Source organism: Hordeum vulgare, chromosome 4H (genome assembly GCF_904849725.1).
Source record: "Hordeum vulgare subsp. vulgare chromosome 4H, MorexV3_pseudomolecules_assembly, whole genome shotgun sequence".
In the NCBI taxonomy this organism is placed as follows: Eukaryota; Viridiplantae; Streptophyta; class Magnoliopsida; order Poales; family Poaceae; genus Hordeum; species Hordeum vulgare.
The window spans coordinates 5,473,137-5,490,204 of record NC_058521.1 but is presented as its reverse complement, the minus strand read 5'-3'; the positions used below and the strand labels follow the sequence as shown (position 1 = coordinate 5,490,204).

At 46.9% G+C, this 17,068-nt stretch overlaps 1 protein-coding gene across 1 annotated transcript; it reads left to right on the top strand.

Annotated features, from left to right (window-relative positions):
- The first annotated feature begins 14,463 nt into the window (after nucleotides 1-14,463).
- LOC123446954 (homeobox protein B-H1-like) lies at nucleotides 14,464-16,340 on the top strand. Its single transcript, XM_045123502.1, has 2 exons — nucleotides 14,464-14,946; nucleotides 15,534-16,340. The coding sequence occupies exons 1-2, from the start codon at nucleotides 14,557-14,559 to the stop codon at nucleotides 16,053-16,055; spliced, it is 912 nt and encodes a 303-aa protein (XP_044979437.1). The 5' UTR covers nucleotides 14,464-14,556; the 3' UTR covers nucleotides 16,056-16,340.
- Nucleotides 16,341-17,068: the final 728 nt, after the last annotated feature.

Here is a 17,068-nt window from a genome sequence, read left to right as displayed (position 1 = left end):
ATGATAACGAAATTCAACAATGATGGCCACTGATATGTTTGCCTTTTCATTATATTTTCCTTAGTTCTTGATCATTTTTACATTTATTTAGTTTTTACTCTATGTGTGTACAAACTAAAATTAACATGTGTTAAATAATAAGAAATTATAATGTGTTTATATTGCTAAATATAGAAAGATTCAGCAAATGATACTAAAATAGTTTAGACATTTTAATAAAAACTGAGATACTCATGATACTAAAAGATTGTGATACTAAAAGATTTTTATGAATTTAAAGATATTTCACAAATTATAAAAAGTTTAGATATTTTAGAAAAATTGAGAGCTCAGATTTATCAATAAATTTGTTATGTTTTTACAATTAAAAATGTTTGGGACTTGAAACAAAATCATGAAATTTATAATGCACTCATTTTTTTTAAACAAATCATGAATCTAAAAATATCTTGAATTTGAAAACAAACTAACAAATTTGAAGAATGTTATAAAAACAGGAATTTTTTCACAAAATTTAAAAAGGTTCACAAATTTGATAATTGGTCAAAAAAATTTAAAATTTCATGAATTCAGACAAATGATCAAGAAATTAAAAATTGTTCACAGATTTAAAAAATCATGGGGTATAAATAGGAAAGGATGGAAAAAGTGGGAAATGAAGAAGAAGAAAAGGGGGGGAGAAGGAAAAAAGGTTGAAACAACATAAAGGAGAGAAAAGTTGTTGAAGCTTTTCAAAACTTGGCATAACCACGTGTCCCATCTAATGGGATGACACAAGAGAAAGGTTTTGTGAGCGATATGTAGCAATTCCGATTTTTCTGTAATTCGTTGTTAGTCGAGAGAGGGTCTGTGAGGCATAATTTAAAACACCGAACTCGTAATCGAACCGATGAGGCTCTCGGTTCAGATTTTTACTGGTTGGACCGCCGGTTCACCGGTTCGGTTGTCAAAACTTTTACCTAAAATAATATATGTTGAGTAATACATGTGCTAATAATAATGTAAAATAATGGTCAAATGAAATTATTTTCATGTAGTGAACAACGAAGTAGCATAACCAAGTTAGTTATTGGGTCATGGGCAGGCCTCATGTACAGTTCATGCGACCTAGGATCGAATCCCGCATCTCCTAGTATCTATTAATATATTTTACTTGTTTTCCCGGTTCGATGGCTCGGATTTTCAACATTTTTTCAGAAAACCGACTTTCTTCTGTCCAGTTGCACAACGGTGTTATTAGCTTAAAAAAACCGCCGAGGCCATCGGTTTCGGCTTTTTTGGGTTCGACCGTCGGTCCGATCCGGTTTTTAAAACTATGTCGCAGGCTGCTTCGTAAATGCCATAGGCACCGGTCTCACAGTGGTTTTACGTTTTTAGTTTTTCCCAAAACGGTCTTGTGTGTTTTTCTTTCGGTTTTTTTAACACAGTATATATATATTTTTTTTTTTTCACAAATTCTCCCTGGTATATTTACTCTTGTTTTAATTCGTACCGTCCCCTGCCATGTCCAAACTATATTGTGTACCTGGTGTAGCACCAGATGAAAGTATAATCTGTGCGCATCCCCTAGAAAAAAAAACGTTTATCTCCCTCGCTCGCCCGCTCGTGCAACGCGGTCCGATGGGATGCGAAGACAGCGACGGTGATCGCGGCCGAACCCGACCGGCAACCACCCCAGTGGTCTCACACGACTGTTCACCATTTGCAACCCACGAGAAAAGGAAGCACTATTCCGCATGCAAGCTCGCGATCGCCTTTGTGGCGCACTGCACTGCACCCCCATTACTCGGCGGCCCCCGTACGCACGCGAGCAGAGCAGTGAATGGCCATCCTGGTACTGCTGCCGCCTATCGCTCCTGGCCATGGCCATGGCCAGCGTGATAAATAGATGGAGTAGATGAGTTACTCTGCCCCTCTGCCCTACCCTGCTCGCCATCACGAGGTACGCGTGATGACGTGCCCGTGGTAAATGAGCCACTGGCCGGCTTCTCGCACGGCCCGTGCGGCCTGGAGGTTTTACTGCCTGCCTGCCTGCCTCGCGCGCGTATCTCAGGAAGGATGAGGGCATCAATGCCGCTGCCATGGTCTCGCCCAACTCGAACCGGCAGCGCAGGCGTCCCGATTAACCGTCGTCACAAGTGCGCATGGGACGGTGCTGGATCAGAATCACAGGATCATCAGTGTGCCGCGCGCGCCATAAACCCTCTTCCTTCACCACAGGTAGAGGAGGAGGAGAGGACAGTAGTCGGATCGTACTGCTGCTGCATTTATACTCGTTGATTCATCAGTTGGAGCAGTAGGAGTATTAACGTTAGTACATGGTACTACGACGTAAATGCAGATTTTGCACTGATATGCTATTACTATCTGCTTCCACCAGCAGGGGACGAAGCTAGAAAAATGTTTTAATGGGGTCCGGAAATAAGTGTACATCTACCTTTTGTTTTAAATTAAAATTTTACAGGAAAGAATAGCAGCATTTATGGCACTAAATTAGTATCACTAGATTCCTTTTGAAATGTAGTTCCATAACGTACCAATTTGATTTCATATGCTACCATTCTTTTTTATAAAATGGGTTAAAATTTTAAAACTTTGACTTTTGGCAAAACCTAGATGTATACTTATTCACGGACGGACGGAGTATGAATTAGACAAGACAAACTTCTCGAGCAAAGGTACTGCTGTTCAGTTGGGAGCTGTCTCTGTAGTTGATTCCATCCACGTATCCTTGATGGTGAAGTTCATGAGGTTTTTGTGGAGCTAGTCGAAAATTCTTCACCTGTGGAGGTGATGGTTGAGAAAGATTACATGAAAGAAAGCCGTGCGGCCAGGGACAAGATGCCCCTGCTTTTGCAGGTTCTGTGCCAATGCCAGCCGATTTGGGATACTGCTGTGAACAACTAAGTATGTTTAAAATGGCTGAATCTCATGAAGAGAAAGTGGAAATGAATCCTGAATCACAATGCTTATCTAAAGATGTGGTAACTGGTCTGGGATCTACGAAGAGATCTCTATTTGAAAATGTCGAGAAGGAAGCGGAAACAAAGAAGAAACTGAACACTCGGACGAAAACTTGGGGACCCACTATTGCTAACAGGCCCAAGACCATGAACCATGGTGATATCAAGATTATGGACAAAGCTGTTGCTTATAAACAAAAGAAAACCTGGAAATTCCATCTACTTTCAAAGGTAAATCATTTGCAAACATTGCCCCAAATATTCTTGCTGCCCATATAAATAACGTGGATTTATGCATTAAAAAAATGATGTGGAACAAGAAAAATAATTCAAGATATGATTTATGAAGAGAAAATTAGATGCTTGCAATTTGATCATGATAACCCGGAGACTCTTCTCCGAGATAATTTAGAATTAGGAGAAACTAGCCTTGACGTGGGTTCCGATGAGTCTCGGCAAATATCTCCTCTTAGATAAGGGGCACTCCTGATCTGGAGTTAGATAGCCACGTTATACAATCCAAGAGGAAGCCTTGTGGCTTGTCACAACCATTCAAGAATAAATGATTGGTGCTTTTTGGAATATCCGTGGTTTAGGGCAACTTGGTAAACTACAATGCCTAGGAGATTTTATAACGATAATAAAATTGTTTCTTTTGGTTTCATTGAAACCAAGAGAGGGAATATTGATAGTCATATCCTTAATAGTATCGCGGGCAGGAATGATTTTTGCACGCACTTCCTGCCTGCTGTCAACACTGCGAGGGGGATCCTTGTGGGTCTTAGGAATGATCTCTTTGAGATCGTTGGTTTTACTAATAAGAAATATAGTACTGTTGTGACCATTAAGAACAAGAGTGATAGTTTTACGTGTTACCTTGTTACAGTTTATGGTCCTGCATAAAATGATTTGAAGCTTGAATTTATTGCTGAATTACATGCTATTATGTCTGCTCTTACTTATCCAATGATTTTTGGTGGGGATTTTAATCTGGTTAGATATGTGACTGATAAAAATAATGGAGTGATTAATTCTCAAAATCCTTATCTGTTTAATGACTGTATTAATAAATGGGCTTTAATGGAAATCAACATTGCGAATAGGAGTTATACTTGGAGAAATAATCAAGAAAACCCTATATTTTCGGCTATTGACATGGCATTTGTCTCTGTTTCTTGGGATGCTCATTATCCCATGTCAATATTAACAGCTTTACCTAGAATTGGCAGTGACCACACCCCACTTATTATTGATACTCGAGCTAGGAGGGTTACCTCCCCAAAAATATTTAGATATGAGAAATGGTGGTTGGATCAACCTGACTTCAGAGATTTGGTTAGAAAATATTGGGGTACTCCTGTCCCTCGTAATAATGCGATGGATATCCACGTGAACAAAACCACACTACTTCGTAAGAACATTAAGGGCTAGAGTATTAACATAGAGGGTGGCATTAAGAAGAAGAAGAAAGAACTCTTATTAGAGTTTGATATTCTTGATGTGTTTTCTGAGAAAAACTAGTTGGAGGAAAGAGATTTTAATAGACTAAATGATATTATAAAGAATTAGCGGATGTTTGTAAACATGAGGAAACTGCCTTTTGGCAGAGATCGAGAGATCGCAAGATTAAGGACGGAGATAAAAATAATGTCTATTTTCATGCGCTGGCAAACCATTGACATATGAAGAACCATGTGGTGGAACTTGTAGGGGAGAATGGTCTAGTTCATACTACCAAATATATGTTAGGAGTGGCCACCACCTTCTATAAAATCCTATTCGGTTTTGAAGGTACGCATGACACTAATTTGGGGCCTTCCTTCTGGAAGGAAGAGGGGATGGTGACCGAAGAAGAAAATGAAATTCTTTAGAGAAATTTCCGTGAAGAAGAGATCAAGGAGGCAATCTTTGGGTCTTATGCATATGGTGCACCTGGCCCCGGTGGGCTTTCCTTCTTGTTCTATCAGATTTTTTGGGAAGTTATTAAGTCTGATTTTATGGCGTTGGTCAGAGATTTTGAGAATGGTGTTCTAGATCTGCATAGACTGAATTTTGTTATAATTGTGCTGATTCCTAAGGAAATTGATGCTAGGGATGTGAAGAAATTTAGACCTATTAGCTTGAGTAACTATGGTGTTAAAATTTTATCTAAAGCTATGACTAATAGGGTTTCCCCCATTGGACATAGACTAATCCCTTCTAATCAAACGACCTTTATTAAAGGTAGATACATTTTAGAAAGTCTAGTTATGTATCATGAGGTCATTCATGAGATTAAAAAATAAGGTACCCAAGGATTGGTGTTAAAGCTAGATTATGGGAAAGCTTATGAGAGGGTTAGCTCCGACTTCTTATTTGAAATGCTCAAATCCAGGGGTTTTGGCCCTAGATTGATATCTTGGGTTAAATCTATGTTAGTCAATAACACCATTAGTGTGAAAATCAATGATGAGATAGGCTTCCACTTTGTGGATGGGCAAAGGGCTTAAATAATGGGACCCCTCACCCCCTTCTTTTTAACTTAGTGGCAGATGTTTTTTTTTTCTAAAATGCTTCAAAAAGCAGTAGATTAAGATTTGATCGGGGGGCTTCTACCTCATGTCATTCCCGGGGGTGCTATCAGTTTGCAATATACAGATGACACTATCCTCTTCTTGGAGAGTTCAGCAGATAAGGTCAGGAATTTTAAATGGCTATTATCCTTTTTGAGAACCTCTCTCGCATGATAATCAATTTCCATAAAAGTGACTTGATGACTATCAATATAGAGGAAGATGTTGCTAAATGATTTCCCAGATTTTTTGTTGTCAATTAGGCTCTTTTCCTATCAATTATCTAGGAGTGCCTTTGCAGTATGAGAAGTTGAAAAGAGAAGAATTACAACCCTTAATTGATAGGATAATTAAAGGGTTGTCATGATGGATGGGGAGATATCTCACTTATAGAGGCAAATTTGTTTTGTTGTGTGCTTGTATTATCAGTATTCCTGCATACCTTATAGCCATGCTGAAATTTCCCAAATGGGCTATCAATGCCATTAATTCACAAATAGCCCATTTTCTTTCGGGGAAACATGGGTGATCAACATAAATATCACCTTGCTAACTGGGGTATTGTTTCTAGGAAGAAAGAATTCGGTGGACTAGGTATTCCTGATATTAAGGAATTTAACATGGCCTTATTGGCCTCGTGGGGGAAACGGTTCTATGATGGATGTGATAAAGATTGGAAAAAATATTATTTCATACAAATATAGGGTGGATGCTCCGAACATTTTTGGGGCTAAGGGGGAGATGGGTTCTGCCTTTTGGAAGAGTATTACGTGGGCTTTTGCTACCACCACCAAACCCGAAGGAGGGTACGTTTTCACGAGCTCGTCGTCGGGGTGCTGCCACTAACGACAGGCGCTACCGGAGCTGCAGGCGTCCTACCAAAGCTGCCACCTCCAACGAGGGTGCTACAACCACGGGCGAAAATTGCTGGATGCATGGATCTGGCGAGAAAGACGTGAGATGACGATATCGAGGCTAGCAACCGGCGGTGAGGCGAGCTCGCGGACGGTGCTTCGAGATTGGTCAGGTGTTCGTCTATGAAGGTACAAGCGTGGGGAGCATAGGGGAAGAGAAGTCACACGGAAGGAGACCGAATCACACGGCTGATAAGCGACTAGCACAAATTTGGGTAGACGCATCGGCATGGACATGGAGTTTTTGCTCCTCGAGTTCATATGCTCCCTCATGAACAATAATTTTTTTAAAAAAATAAAAGATTTTTTTAAAAAGTAAACTTTGACAAATGTTCTCTGCGTTTGTAAAATTTCAGCTCGAAATAACATTCATGAAAGTCATGGCAAAAAAAAAATCAATGTTTCAAAAATGTTGATTTTAATACTTTTTGGTCTGTAGATTTTGTTTTTTTCTTTTGCCACGACTTTCACGAATGTTATTTCGGACTGAATTTTGGTAAGTATGTAAAACATTTATTAGAGTTGACCATAAAAAATTCTGAATTTTTTAAATTATTTTACTATATATATTTTATTGTACTGTTAACGAGAAAGCATTTGAGGTCGGAAGTAGAATAGAACTTTCCCCATATTTTATCAAGAAAAGTGAATTTACATTTTTTTTTTTGAATACCTAGTGAATCTACATGTTTGTGCAAGGCCAAGCAATGTGCCCTCATTTTCTTCCACCGAACTCCGCACCTGCACAGGTATGGTATAGTGATGAATGATCACGCCATGAGAGGGAGGCATTAAAACGGGATGGCTACCAGACCAAACCAGTTCGGGTCATTCAATCTAGTGGAGTGTCTTTAAAGAAAGGATGCTAAATCAATGAGCGGATTGAATTCGTACCATCCATCATGGCCACACCAAAATTAATGGGCTACAACCTCGAGGCCCGGCTACACTAGACTACTAGTACTAGAGGGACAGCAGAAGCAGCAGATCGCCCCGGCCATTAACTTTGGATTTGGACGGCTGCGACACCCCCCATCACCGTTACTGCACCTTTTATTCCATATAAAAAATCCACTAAAAGAGTTCAGAAAAACCTTCACAACCTTTTATTCCATATATACTTGCATTTGTACTGTGTTAAGAAAAGTGTAGTTTTCATTGCAGCACGGGTGATTATGTGTGGGATCATCACATCTTGATTTATGTGTGGGATTTCAGCAAAAGCATGTGTAAATAGTACTTACAGTACTCCGGTGTGCACCAAGAAAATTTCACTCCGCAGCTGAGCTTTCGTACCCTATCCTCTCGCCCTCGCTCTCGTTTGGTGGGCTCGGCTCCACGGTGAGGTCCAAAAAACATTGAAAGCTCGTCAAGATCTCTGACCAGTCACCAGAGTACCACCGCTACAGCGCTCCTGCAACCACCACGCATTGCACTGGTACGTAACGCAACGCAACGCAACGCAACCCCCCCGTAGTCACGTCAAAACCAACGATTTAATTAAGGCCTCCCTCCCGTAGTCTAATCAACAGAGCCTTTCATATATACCTCCGTTTTATTTAAGCAATATCAGTGTTTTCCAAGCTCAGGTTTATACGTTTAGTACGTCGTACTGCAGTGCTCTGCTTGGTTGGGGTGGACACATATAATAAGTGAGGAGTTGTATACATACGGATACGGGGGCAGTAGGCTTGAACACGCACGCACGTACGCACGTACGTACGACGCCATGACGATGACCGGGAATCCTCCGGCGAACGTACGGCGGCAGCGGCACCACGGGCCGGGGCCCCGGTCACCAGCGAATTGAAAAGTCACGCCCCCCGGCGGCATAAATGGCGCACAGTGGCAGCCGGTGACTATCGGCCTAGTGCAACAACGATGTCCAACGGCCGTGCCCATGCCCATGCCCATGGCATGCCATGCCATGCGTACAAGAGAAGAGAGAGGAGAGGAGAGATGGCACCGGGTGTTGGCGGTACCATGGGATCGAGCGCCGCCGTCTGCTCCGTGAGACCGTGATGACGCCGCCGACCGAGGAGGAAATGCCGTTTGGAAGGGCGTACATCAATGGCGCGCGGAGATCACAAGCCAGGGGGGGTGCCTCCGTACCGCTGCGGCATAAACATGACGTGAGAAGAGATCAAGGCAGCTTCATTTCACTCGCCCCGACCCAGTAATTGCTGCTGCCGTATATTTCTTCCCTCCAAGTGGTGTACCGCCGATACGGCTTTTGCATAATTACCGAGTAGTACTCCTACCTTTTACCCTTCCGAAAAATGGAGGGTTGCATTTTGGCTCGTACGATGCTCAATTGTTAAAATACAACTTAACAATTTCTTTGCGATAAGAACTCTCATAACAATTTCTTCTTGACCGGTCCCTCCCCCGTGCGCCGGTCGGTCGGTCGGTCGGTCGCACACATTGCTTCCCGGAGACGCGTGCGCATTGAAAAGTAGGGAGCCGCATGCATGGCCAGCGCTGCGCTGCACCGAAACGACGACCGCATCAGGCTGGTCACCAATGATTTCCCGTTTTCCCCGTGCCTCCGCCCGCCGGTTACGGGGATGAAAGGCAGCCACGGCGACGTCGACCGGCCCGTGACCATCCCCATCCACGTCCCCATCCGGCCACCTGCGCCACGCACGGAGCACCCCTTTGATTACGTAAGTACGTACGTACGTACGTGTACGAGCCCGCGCTCGTCGCGTCAAGGTCCGGCCGTATTAACGCCGCCGTGCGTACTCCACTCCACCGCGCCCATGCATTCATGGCGTCGCTGCGCCGGAGTTTAAATTGGTCTCGGCGCCTCGTCGGAGTAGTAACAGCAGCAGCAGCAGCAGCAGTAGGAGTAATAGCGGTGCGCAGGCGATCCACACATTCAAGTGCTAGCTAGTACGTAGCCACGGTACGTACGATACGATGGGTGAACTGGTGAAGCGATGGTTGCCTTTCGGAATTGATTGGCCCTCGGCCGCTGTGCGCACTGAAAATGATGAAGCTGCTTCAACAGTCCGAATCGAACGCACGACTCCATTCGAATGTTCATTTTGATCGGATTCTGTTCCCTTGGAGCGATAATGGCATCCACAACGTTTAGACACTGGATTGCCTCTAAGCTGGGACCCACAGTGAATTGTTAAAGCCAGCTTAAAAGTAGGTAGTGTATGGCAAATGTTTGCTGCCTCTAAAATGTACCGTAAACAATACTATATTGATTATTCAAAGGGCCACTTTTCATCCTCTTGATGTGACACATTATACTCTTTTTGTATGACATGTAGGATCAGCAGATTATTATATTTCATGAAAAGATTTGGAGGCTGCCTCCAAACGTAGCGTCGATACTAAGCAAATTTAGCTTACAGGCTGTTCTCATAGTGTATAGCGGCTGCCTCTATGGCCTTAGAGCCTGTTTTAGAGGCAGCAAAACATCACACTATGGGTGCTCTAATATGGCTGCCCATATCTGGATCTTGGCCGGATTGGTGCGCCAAATGCGTGGCCGCACTTCATATCGTCCGGGACGGAAAGGATATTTTCTAAAAAATGAAAAAAAATAAAAAATGCCAGAAAATGTAAATAAAGGCAAACATTAAAATAATTATACATTAACAATTCAACGGCCCTACGACTCACAGTCTTTTATTAACTTAACTTAAAAAAGATAAAATGCGTCGCCCCGCGTTGCTGCTGTGCCCGTCGCCGTCTTCACACGTCGCTCCTGTCGTCATCGTTGCGAGTGAGGTCAACGTTCGATGTCATCGTCCAGAGGTGGGCGGGGCCCCCCTGGAAGGTTGGCGGCGCCTGCACCACCTCCCCGCGCGGCGATGGCTCGCGTTCCGGTGACCGCAGCGGCGTGGGGCACCAAGGCACGACCACTCCCTAGGCCATCTCCGTGACCGTGCACGACCACGTCCAGCGCTTGCCCACCAGCTTCGGGGGGAACGCGCCGGCCACTTGTGCACCTCCTCCTTCACTGCTGTGGGCTGCTCCTCCAGGATGGCCATGTCGCCGGCCGCGGAGAGGGCCAACGTGTCCTTCATCCCCACCCACTAGCGCTCATCGTACGTGCACATGGAATCTTCCATGACACCCTGGATGAGCCGGACCTCCTCCTTTTCGGTCATGCGAGGAGGTGGTGGAGGCGACGACGACGGGGTCGGCGTCAGGCCGCGCAACCGCGTACGCCCGCGCACCTGGGGAGGGCTCGTAGGGTGCGCCCGACGCTCTGCACGTGCCCGCTGCGGCCTGTCGTGTTCGTCGGCAAAGTAGGACGCGCACCGCACGTCGTGCTCATTGCGGAACCACGTGTCCCACATGAGGGGATCCACGGTGTACCTCGGGTCATCGTAGAGGTTGTCGGGGAGGGAGGGGGGGGGACGTCGGCCGCGGTGGATCTCGTCTTGGTGGGCACGGCCGCTTGTTGGCACCGGCAGGATCGGCACCCGATCGGCGGGGAGGTGTGAGTTGTTTGGCAAGTGGACGTCGCTCCAGGGGAGCGGCGTCCTTGTCTTCGAGTACCTGCGGCACACGTCCGCACAAACGTACTGCCGGGAGTGCGCCGGGGCGCCCGGATGGGCAATGAAGAAGGCTGCTGGAGCGAAGGTCGGACAAGGACCCAGCCTCGTGGTCTTGTGCCCCCTTCGCCTTGCCGTCGGTGCTCCACCACCCCATTGCTTCTGGCGACCGGAGAGCTCAAGGAAGGGGGAGAAAACTAGGGTTTGGAGCGGGCGCGGGCGCTGTGTCGATTTCGAGGAGGCAGTGGAGTGGGCGTTGTGCCTGTCCACAACTTCCCCATTTAAGAAGGACGACGACCGCCCGCCTGAGTGGATGACAGGCGTGGCCTACCGGGCGTGCGCAGTAAGTACAGACGATGGGAGGTAGGTGCGTAGTAAGTAATTACAGACCGGATGGGGTCGCACGCTCGAGTTGGCCTTATCAAAACAACTTCAACCAGACGACCCATTTCGTCCGTCGTTGTCCGTTTGTGTCCGCGCGGACAGAAAAGTTGACCCAACGCGCCGATTCAAACGGACGGGCGTCCGCTTTTCGTCCATGTGCGGACCCATTCCCGATCCAATTTTGAGCCTGATTTAGGTCGGGCGAACACAAAGGGGACGCAGACGACGCACGTGTACTTCATCCCCTTATCCAGGAGTCGGTGGCCCATTGGTCGTTCTCCACCCCTATCGACAGCGCCGACAGCTAGCCCTCACCTCGCCCCCAGCCCGTCGGTCCCATCACCCAGTTTTGATGCCTCCTCTCGTACCTCCCAGCGTCTACCCACGCCGCCGGCCGCATCACCGCCAGGCCACCGCAGCTTCCCCGACCCCAATTAGGGAAAAAGCAGACAAAATCACAGCTAGCGGACGACCCAAACTTGACGCAAAGCGAACAAAATCGTCGTTCGTTTGGGTTGCCCGGTTGGAGTATCTTTTACTTCCTCTGTCTCAATGCTTTAGGCATCATAGAAGGTGTACTAGAACGTAGGAACGTAGAGATTGGGTACGACAAAAAAATGAATTGCACACGAAGCCAATCACATTTTTTAAACTAAAAACATGCTATTAATTAGGTAACCTCTTAAACTCCAAAAAGCATGCCCCATTAATTACATGCATTGGATGTTTAATTAATAGATGAAATCTAATTAATATACATGTAACTAGTACGTGGAAAACCAGGGCACTGGTTCCTCTAAAAAGCATTTACAACCGTGTATCTCTAATTCAACCTTTTGAATTTCTACGGACATGTCCGAAGAGTGACCAAGTTGTATTTGTTTTGGGTCATGTTTTTTATTTCTTCCTGATAATGTCGGCCACTTGCACGTGATTGGTGGGGATGATAAGAAAACTAAAGAAAGAGAAAAGATGTTTCGGATTTGAGAAGATCGTACGGTAGACTGAATTTGTGTCCCAATATCATCGATATACTTTCGAAACTAGTTTTTGCAAGCCCGAACCCAACTCGGCCAGACCCGCAGGCCCGGCCCGACATAGGCATAGAAATTAGTTTTCACATGCATGAGCCCAGCGCAACCTGAACCGTAGGCCCGACCCGACATAGGCATAGAAACTAGTTTTCACAGGCCTGAACCCAGCGCTGCCCGACCCGCAAGCGCACCCCGACATAAGCATAGAAACTTGTTTTCACACGGACGAGCTCAGCCCGGGCCGACATAGGCGTAAAAACTAGTTTTCGCTGGCCCCGCCGACATAGGCGTAAAAACCAGTTTTTCTAGGTCCGAGCCAAGCCTGGCCCGTCCTTCATGCTTGATTCTGAGTCTTACGCCGACCCGATTCGAGAATTTCGGTACGGGTCGGGTCGGGCTGGCCGGACCGGGTTTTTCATGACCAAGTCTAGTTCGTGTTGTTCGTGAATCCTTATATTAAGAACAAATGTATGGAGGATATAATGACTCCGAACGTAACTGGTTAGTCCATCATATATGTGTTTATACCTGAATTTTCGTCCCGTTTTGGGGTGTGCTAAAAAAGACTTTAATACATGCCACACGTGTGGCATAAAATAATACTATCCTAGTGTTTTTTATGGCAAGTTCAGTTACCGTTGATGACAACTTTATTTATGTAGCATGGCGACTTTTTATTTGATCGACAAGTTTTAGTATTGTAGGATTTTTTTTACGGCAGTATTAACTGTAAAAACATCAAAACGGTGTCACTTCGTGCCATACATGTATCACTTCGTGCCACACATGTATCACTTATCATTTGGGGAAACAAAATTCCAGTTTTGGGTGTTTTTTAGGAAGCAGTGATGAGTGATTGTCGCCTTTTTCTCATAAATAAAAGAGTATGTTCACAAAGAGGGGAGTCCTACTAAATTAGTCTAAACATCGTCAGAATCCTAGTAAATAGCATTAAATCACTAGGCAATCAGTGTATGTACTAGCACTATAAATACTAGTATAAATATTAAATCGTGTCACATGACCCTCTCCTTGTGTCATCTCTCTGGACCGTAGCTCAGGCGGCTAGTATCATAGATAGTATCATGCATGTCAACTAGTCACTTTTGATGAGGTGACATAAAATTAAATAAAAAAAGGCTAAGTATCATATTAAATGATGTGATACTATTTGTCTTGCATAGCAATAAATGAACTGCACTATAATACTAACATACCGTATGATATTATGCATTACGGATGTGATATCATACACTAGTATCATATAAATGATGGTAATATATCATACTCCTACTCTCCATTACAACCAGCCTTATCAAGTTTGAGAAATCTTGTTTGGGCGTAACGATGGGCGTGAGATGGTAGTAATAAGTCGCCGGCGCTCGCCGTATATGGAATGGACGTGTTGCTGTTCTTGGTTCAGCCAGGGTTCTCCTCCTTCCAGTTCCACCCCCAACAAACAATGGACCCCCTCGATCATGCGTAGCACGTACTCCTCCTCGTTTACGTCTTACCCTTGCACTAGAGCTAGTAGCAGTACTACGTACTTGTAGTTTAATCGCCGAATTCTGAGGTTTCATCACGGGGTCGGTTTGTTTACTAATCCCAAAGTTGATACCTTGGCGCACGGCCCCGCTGGAATCCCCACTAGGTGCTACTTAGGACCTGTTTGGTTCATGACTAACTTTGCCACAACTAACCTTGTTCATGACTAACTTTGCCACAACTAACCTTAGGTAAAGTGTGGCTGTCACAAAAAGTGTGTCTAACAAAATAGACATCACAAGTGTGACAAGATTTGACAAAAAATTAAGTGTATGACATGTGGACCATATAACTAGAAAAATGTGGCAAGCCACAAGTGTGGCAATGAACCAAACACATGTTTAAGATATTATGGCATAACTAAAGTTAGGCGTGGCAATCTTAGGCTGGGAACCAAACAGACCCTTACTCCATAACATAATCCTCACACTTTTGAGCTGAGATGAGATGAGGGAAGTAATTAGAGAGGGGGTGAGTGAGGGTAGCAGCAGCAGGCAGTGGCATGATAAGTGAGCAGTGGCGTAGGCGTAGGAGGAGGCTCGGCTCGGCTCGGATGGTCCATCCCCATCGCGCGTCCGTCTCCGTCTCCGTCTCGCTCACTCATCAGTCATCACACACGCACCGGGAGCGGGAGGCCATCATCAATGCCCAGCGCGCATTCAATGCACATCTTGTCCTCATGCCTTCGCTTTCCAACACCTCAATTAATGGCGCCCATACGTGCCTCCAAACCCCCCCCTGTTTCCCTTCCCCTCTCCCCCCCTCCCATTTATCCATCTCCTCCTCCCTCCCAGCATCCATTGCTCCATTTCTTCCTCCTGTCCAACCAAGCACCTCGATCGTCTCGCCGCTGCCTTCCCTCTTGTGCTGCCGTGGCGCGCCAGATGGTCGCTGAGGCGGTCGGCTTCATGATGTCCCGGGCGGCCGACGGCGGGGCGATGGCGCCGGAGCTCGTCACCCGCGACTTCCTCGGCGGCTGCCAGGCCTCCGCCCCCGCCCCCGCCGACGACCCCCGCCACGACGCCGCCGCCATGGTACGCATGCTCTGTTTTCTCTCTTCACGTGTTCGCTTTCGCTTCCTCTTCCTCTTCTTGTTCCGCCGTGCACAATTGGGATTGGACCGTGCTCTAGTCTTGTGGTTAATTAAGTAAGACTTTTCAATTTGTCTGTCAATGACCCGATTAGTCTCCTTCTACTTCTAGTTCTATCCATGATGCGCGCCGAATTAGTTTGGTCACCGAATTTGCCGCGGGCTACTCTGAATAGTCGCTGCCATTTGTGGGCTTCGTCGTACAAGGCGGCGAGCTAAAACTTTGGTCTTTCTTTTCTCATCTATGAATAGATCAATCAAATAGACTTCCATCATATATTACTAGTATACTTGTATCTCGAGTATTTATTATTCTACTGTTGCCGTAGTGATTGATTATTCGCAGTTAATTTACCTTCATCTGTCTGCCATGTACCACCGGCAAGTTTAATTATTCTGATGCCGCCCAATAATGTGGCAGCCTCACTTAAGGCTTCACGATATGCATTGAAATCTCAACCATGCAAATAGGAGTACCCTCTGCAACCTTTTACTACTACGTACTTACTGCGGTGATTTCTTTGCGTGCAGCCCGGCAAGCCGCCGTTGCAGAAGCACCTCAGCCCGCCGCCGTCGGCCAGGGGGGACCTCAACCTCTTCCCCGTCTCCGGCGCCGCCATCGCGCCGGCGCTGGCCGCGGAGTCGGCCGCCGCCGCCACGACAACCACGTACCACAGCGTGTGCACGATCGAGAAGGTGAAGACGGCGCTGGAGCGGTTCGAGCGCGGGAAGCAGGGGCAGCAGCACCACCACCACCACCACCAGCAGCACAGCGGCGCGGGCGCGGGAGCCTCCCCGTCCTCCTCCTCCGTGACAACCTCCTCCGTGAAGCGCCGCGGCGACGTGGAGCAGGGCGACGGCTGCGACTCCCCGTCCGCCAGCGCCACCGGCGGCATGGTGGCCGCCGCCTGCCCGCGCTGCTTCCTCTACGTGCTCATCGCCCGCAGCGACCCCCGCTGCCCGCGCTGCGAGTCGCACGTGCCGCCGCCCCCGGCCCCGGCGCCCAAGAAGAAGCCCAGGATCGACCTCAACGTCGGCTTCCTCGGCACCTAGCCGGCGTAGCCAAGCCAAGCCAAGAAGTAGGTCAAGATGGCTGTCGTCCGTCGTCGTCCTCGGCGCGTTAGGTGGGCTGTAGGCCTCCGGTGCCCGGACTCGCCGCGACGGGCGCCATTGTTTTTCTGATGCCACCGATAGATTCCGGTACATATGGAGGTGTGGAGGTGCTCCGATTCTGATTTTTGCTTGTCCATTTCCAAGTATGTCCGTCTCAGATCCTGTCATGTCAGATCAATCAAACACTCGATAGAACATGAATGAACCCCACTGTTCCTACTGCTAGAACCGAACGCCACCCCATAATTGCTCAAAGCTTGTGTCTGCCTGTGCACCAAATTGTTCGTTGTTTCCATGCGCGTGCAGCTTCAGTTATTATTGCCACCAGCGGTGCTCATCACTGCTCAGCTCGTCTCGCATCCCATTCACTCTCCTTCATTCATGGCGGACGCGGCTCGATTGAATGCGATCCACGCGACCAGTTCGCTCTTAATTAGGGGGGGCGTGTCACGGGCTTCCTCGCCTCATTTTTAATGCCGGAGACGACGACGACGACGACGGCGATGATCATGATGATGGGTTTGACGTCGCAGCTGCTGTAGCCTTGATGAATGAGCTGCAGTGCAGTGCAGTGCAGCTTGTGATGTACGTAGCGTAAGCCGGCATGAGTGAGTGAGTGAATGAATGCCAGTTAATGGCCGGTGTGATGGTTGTCCGTGCCCGGTTGTCTTTTGGTGGTAGGGGTTGACAGGGAAAGCCCCGCCAAGCTGCTGGGCTGCCTCTGCCTGTTGAGGTTTAATGGGGTCGCAGAGGCCGCAGGTTACATGTCATGCAGGCAGGCCGCTCGGCTCGTCTTGCATGCAGTTCGACAGCGTATCCGTGTACTACGTGGGCCGTACCCGCGTCCGTGCCTAACATTTAACGGCCATGAATGATGATGCCGGCTCCGCAAATCTAAAATGTACTCTACTCTAGCTATCGTCAAATCAACTCTAGTAGTACTGTGCAGATGT

Excerpts from the sequence above, each read along its gene's own strand:
- LOC123446954 (XM_045123502.1), top strand. The coding sequence starts at position 14,557 with ATGCCCAGCGCGCATTCAATGCACATCTTGTCCTCATGCCTTCGCTTT. Across the intron at positions 14,947-15,533 it reads GCCACGACGCCGCCGCCATG|CCCGGCAAGCCGCCGTTGCA; the intron begins GTACGCATGCTC and ends CTTTGCGTGCAG.